Below are 6,176 nucleotides of genomic sequence, written 5' to 3'. Positions count from 1 at the left end.
ACAAATACTTTTTTTGCAGATGTTTTGAAAACACTCAATTCTGTACATTCTATTGTTGATTTCAAAAACTACAAAAATAAACCCCACAAACTCTCTATTGTACAGAATAATACAAATCAATCCCTCAAGTCCAATCATGTGAGAATGTTCTGGAAGGGAGTCCATGTCCGGTCAAACTCTGTTAATGCATGAAATAGTCAGTGGGCCCCCAAGCCTCTTCATCTATCAGCATCAGTACTGGCACTCCTCAGGGCTGTGTGCTGAGCCCTCTGCTCTTCACGTTGTACACACACAACATACAGTTTGACATAAACAGTATTTTAATACAATAACATACAGTTTAACATTATTGTTTCTTGATAAAGAATATACCAAAAAGAACAAGAAAGCATCTCTGAAGGAAAATGTGTCATGGTTGCACATCTCTAAGTATCCAAATGAACACATTTAACAAATACAACAACTTTCAGCTTTATAGACATGAAACCCCTCCAGTCTTTCATTCTAGTTTTAAACCAAATCAGTTCTTTAGTGAACCTCAATATAGGACATGTATGGAAAATACTTCTACTGCTTTTCACCTGTGTGAATCCTCATGTGATGAGTTAAATTCTGTTTTCGACTAAAACCTTTTCCACAGTTCACACATGAAAACGGCTTTTCACCAGTGTGAATCATCATGTGCCGAGTTAAAACCTGTTTTTGACTAAAACCTTTTCCACAATTCACACATGAAAATGGCTTTTCACCTGTGTGAATCATCATGTGCGGAGTTAAATGCCGTTTTTGACTAAAACTTTTTCCACAATTCACACATGAAAATGGCTTTTCACCGGTGTGAATCATCATGTGCCGAGTTAAATCCTGTTTTCGACTAAAACTTTTTCCACATTTCACACATGAAAACGGCTTTTCACCAGTGTGAATCATCATGTGCTGAATTAAATCCTGTTTTTGACTAAAACTTTTTCGACACTTCACACATGAAAACGGCTTTTCACCAGTGTGAATCATCATGTGCTGAGTTAAATGCTGTTTGTGACTAAAAGCTTTTCCACAATTCACACATGAAAACGGCTTTTCACCAGTGTGAATAATCATGTGCTGAGTTAAATCCTGTTTTCGACTAAAACTTTTTCCACAGTTCACACATGAAAACGGCTTTTCACCTGTGTGAATCATCATGTGCTGAGTTAAATGACCTTTTTCACTAAAACTTTTTCCACAGGTCACACATGAAAACGGCTTTTCACCCGTATGAGTTCTCATATGAACATCAAAAACAGATTTGAAAGTCAAACGCTTTTTACAGATGACACATGAGAAAGGTTTTCTTCTTTCCTGATTTTGGTTCTTAGCTTCCTGGAAGATGACTTGGTTCCTGTTTGGTTCTGATTCAGTGTGGTCTGTTTGCTCATCAACAGGAACCAACATGCAGGTATCAGTCTCCTGTTTTAATTCAATCTGTTCTTCAGCCTGACTGCAGTAAACTTCTTTCTCTTCCACTTTTATCTGCTGGTGTTTCAGATCCTCCTGCTCTTCTTTTATCTGATGATCTTCAGGCTCTTCCTGTTCTTGTTTCACCTGCACAGGTTCTAACTCCTCCTGGTCCAGAGTGGATCTCCTCTCCTGGTTATAAACGTTACACTTCAGGGAATCTGGACAAGAAAATAGAGCAAAAGAGTAATTGTTAACTTTACTGAAGTAAATCGTTTAAGGCAGAAATTAACAAAAATCCATTTGAAAATTCAAGAGCGTAGACAGAGATATAGATGAATCGACATATCCAGCTGACATTTGGAGAATTCTCAAATGAACGGATTTTAAACAAATACTATAAATTATATTCAAATTTCATTTTAGTCCACATTTTTAAAAGCCCTGAGGAACTCCATCCAATCATTCGACTCATGAGCCGATGCACCGCGGTGCTTCATTTGCTCTACTGTGACATCAACTGGACAATATATGTAAACTAGAAAATTTCTGAAGAAATTTAACTGGGGCCTGCCAAAGCGTGTCCGTCGGTATGGGCCCGGCGTTATCATGCTAGAAATTAGCATCGATGCTAAAGAACTCTGCAATGTAATCAATAGCATGTGGAGAATCACAAGAACGTTAAGTAAGGTGGACGTGCACCATTCAGTATGATTTAAAATTTGTCAAGGCTTTTATTTTGCAATTTTTGTTAAACTTCATTTCAAAGGGCCAAACTAATCCCATGTATAACAGTCATTGGGTTAAATCAGTTATATAATGCTCAACAGAGCAATTACCTGATTTAAAAATATTCAAGGCTTTTATTTTGAAATTATTATTATGCTTCATTTTAAAGTTTTGAACTAATCCCATGTGTAACAGTTACTGAGTTAAATCAGTTATATACAGCCCATAGCAGCAAGTAGTTCTAAAGGCCAGTTCAGTCCTGATCTGTTTCAACTGAGGGTTCCACTATAGTTAGAACTACAGTGATGCGTATTTGTAGTCCTAATCAGCAGCCAATAGCCTCTTGAGTTCCGTTGCTATGGTAAATAATTTTCTCAGCAAAGTGTGAACTGTTAGTGAGAGAGGCTGGGGCAGAGAATACTCTCTTTGAGCCAGCCAGTTTTACTGAAAAAAAGCATTGAAAACAACTCCTTTCCATTCGGGAACCGTAATACATATGCAAAAACAGTTTGAAGCGTATGAGAGGGCAATGTGTCTTCTGCGATAGTCCCGAGATTCATATCTCTACCTCACTCGGAGCATTTACAGCGATGAGAGAAAGAAATGGTTTGCCCAGATCTGAAATGTTTGAGAAATATATGGGAGAGAGCCTGAGACAGCCTGAGAAAATCCTGTCGAAATGACTTTGCTCTGAAGCACCGTGACAGAAAACCGTACGGTCTAGATAAATTTCGAAAACATTTTATCGGAGCAGACATGCGTATCAATGTCAGGACCGATTTTGATACCAATCGTGCGATATTTGTGGGCGTGATGGCGATTTCAAAATTATTTTGGGGTGAAAAATTCTCTTCATTTCTCACTCTAGCGGAGATCTAAAGGCCCTGACTCTCACTCTAATTTTAGGAAAAATGAAAAACTTTGGGTCGCTTAGAGACAAATTGTGGACAAACCGTAATTGGTATCGACGAGCCGTCTTCACTTTCGAAGAGATCACAGACGTATCTACAAAATGAAATTTGAATGGCATTTCTACGTGAATTCGTGACGACACAGAAAATCCTCAAAAATAGGGTATTTGAAGGATTTTTCCCATTGACTTATAAGGGGGTTTTTTTCGTAGTTTTTTGCGAATTATGTCGCCATGTTAACCCCGAATCCCACCAAAAGTAATAGCTCCAATGGCGTGAATTTTCTGCACGTTTTGATACCTCATTTGTAGGTGTGCACGCAGCGGTATGAGCCGCATTAACGGTTACGGATGAAAAATAAAGAATTGGGAGAATAGTAATAGGTTCCTGCCATTGCTTTGCATGGCAGGCCCCAAATAGGCAACGTGAAAACAACACGAAGCTTTACAAGGAATAAACAAGTTTAAAATGTTTGTGATTCTGATACATAAATTCTGATTAATCTGGTTGTATGAAACAATGGCTGGATCCAAAAGAAACTTGAAACAAATAGAAAAGAGGCTTGTGATTGGCTTGTTACTCGCTATGTCACCAGGGACAACGATTTATTACTAAAAAATAAAAACTTTAACTGCTCAGGTTTAGGTGAGTTCTCTGTCTTACCCGCTTCATTACTCAACACATCACTAATGAAAAGTTTGATCTTTGTTATTTGCTTGTCAAACTGGAAAAAATAAACTATAAAAGCAATTTTCAAGTTTTTTGGACATTGAACTTCTTTTATTTATGTAACTGTTTGGTGTATTAGTTGAAAACAGCGTAAACATAAAAAAACTGTAAATTCCCACCCATATTGGGCCCATGAATGCACCTTTGCCCATACGTCATTGTGCCCTTTTTCCCCATAGACTATAAATAAACGCCTCATGGACCGCTCTTGCCTATTGTTACTGAAGAGATTTAAGGCGGCCATCTTGGAGCGGTCGACCGTTCCACTCAGCTTTATGTTTAACAGACTCAATGACGTATCAGCGCATTTATCAATCATAACTCGCTAAATACTAAACAGATATTCACCAATTTTTCTGTAGACCTTATTAAAATGTTAGCAAGATTTACAAGGAAATGATTTTTAAAGTATTTTTGAATGACTGATATAAGGTTGAGCATATTTAACTATTCTTAGTGGGGAAAACAGAATAGAGTCAGAATAGAATGTGTTGATATTTCTGTATTATGATTATTTTACAAAGCACACAACCAGTCATAATTTTTAAATATGTTATTTAGTAATATCAATACATATTCATATAAATATACAAACACAAAATAATACAATCAGAGAGAAATAAAGATGCTTAAATAATTATAAATGCTGCATAATATGCACTAAACTACACATATTTATATGGACGTGCGTATATACATAATATCTATATAGGTTTTATTCATGTTTTCCAGCTGAGGAGGAGCTTAAGAGAGATTCAGCAGCTGAGATTCATCAGTGCAGTGAATCCGTCTCTCCTTAAAGACATTCCCCACTTCTTCCTCACATGGTCTTTATGAAACCTTCAAAACAAAAACAGGAGCTATTTTACTTTAGACAGAGTGAAAGAATTTCATATAAATAAGAGTCTTTGCCACCTTGTGTGGAATAATCTAAATCAATGTTAGGGAATAATTAAAACTTAAGATTTACAAAATCTCGGTTAGCCTTCATAGCGGGGCTGAACCCCGGTATTACACTAAGCTGATAGCTAATATTAGCTGTTGTTTTGTCAGTGGACATAAATACAGTATAGTAATATTCTAATCACAAAATATAAACTGTAATATGTCCATCTTACTTGTGAAACGTTATCGTCCAAGATCTCGCGTCATTAGTCTGTCGATCTGAACACAAATATCTGGCAGTGCTGAGGCATCTTCTGCTGTTTTGGTTTAGCCAAGTAGGAGGGACGACCGCTCCAAGATGGCCGCCGTATTTCCTACGCCAGAGCAGCCATGCGGGGTCTACTCATCATATTATGTCTATGCTTTTCCCCACCTTCACTTCCGGTTCACAGCATTGTCGGGCTTATTAGTGCAGATAGGCACCGGGTGTGGCAGCCAAGCTATGAGTGTTGTTGTGTGCAGTTGGATGTCTGTCGGATGAGCGCTGGCGCCGCAGGATCATCAATATATGTGCTGCTGGTAGGATAAATGGATTTTTGATGTGTCACTTGTGGCTGGTTCTGTGTAACGTCAGTGTCGCTTTTTATATTGTTGCTACTAGGCCTGTCACGATAACAAATTTTGCTGAACGATTAATCGTCTCAAAAATTATTGCGATAAACGATAATATTGTTTGAAGACCATTTTACACTGATTTAATGGAAATGACGTAATAATGCATGCGATTTTCTGCCAAAGATAGATACACTTTATTTTCAAAAGAACATTTAACACTGGAACTGATGAACAAAACAAAACAACCAAAACCATAAATAACATGGATTCTCAGTCTCCATTAATAAAAAATCTACTTGAACAAAAATTAAACAACATAAAGCCAAAGTGGAAATAAATACTGCATTCAACCAAAAGAGTGCAGATTATAAAGTCTGTATATCATGTTGCCCTATAGTAATAATTAGATTTAAATAGAGAAGATGGGCACATCGACTACCCGATGCAATAGTTCACACTACACAATCCCCCCCCTCTCCATACGACAATTTTAGAACGTTGATCGTTCTCTAAGATTGTCGCTTGCGATTTCGTAACCGATCATCCTGTAGTGTGTGGTGTGTGCTACTAATTTGGTTTGCAGTTGTTTTAAGTCTCAGACTGCTCCTAGTGTTTGTTCTGGGTTGCTGTGCTTCATTGGGTTTTAAATTAGAATAATAAAGTCTATTTTTATATTAATATATATTTTGTATACTACTTCTGTTTCATAATTTTAAGCCAGACTTGCCTGGGTACTTTTAATAGGGAGAGCCTAGGCCACTTGATATTATTTGAAACTCCACGTCGTCTGTCACGATCCGGGTTTTCTCATGTGTTACACCTACGTATGAAACATCACCTCAATGCAGCAGAGGCTTGTTGATTGGACTT

The 6,176-nt window shown here is 37.4% G+C and overlaps 1 protein-coding gene across 1 annotated transcript; it reads right to left on the bottom strand.

Moving 5' to 3' along the window:
- Positions 1-297: 297 nt before the first annotated feature.
- LOC116730983 (gastrula zinc finger protein XlCGF57.1-like) lies at positions 298-1,272 on the bottom strand (the record flags this gene model as incomplete). The annotated part of the gene is made up of 1 exon (XM_032580559.1): positions 298-1,272. A coding segment is annotated over one exon (705 nt), but the record flags the coding sequence as incomplete, so codon positions are not given.
- Between the last annotated feature and the right edge of the window lie 4,904 nt (positions 1,273-6,176).

This window comes from Xiphophorus hellerii, chromosome 13 (genome assembly GCF_003331165.1).
Source record: "Xiphophorus hellerii strain 12219 chromosome 13, Xiphophorus_hellerii-4.1, whole genome shotgun sequence".
In the NCBI taxonomy this organism is placed as follows: Eukaryota; Metazoa; Chordata; class Actinopteri; order Cyprinodontiformes; family Poeciliidae; genus Xiphophorus; species Xiphophorus hellerii.
This window is presented reverse-complemented; position numbering and strand designations above follow the sequence as displayed.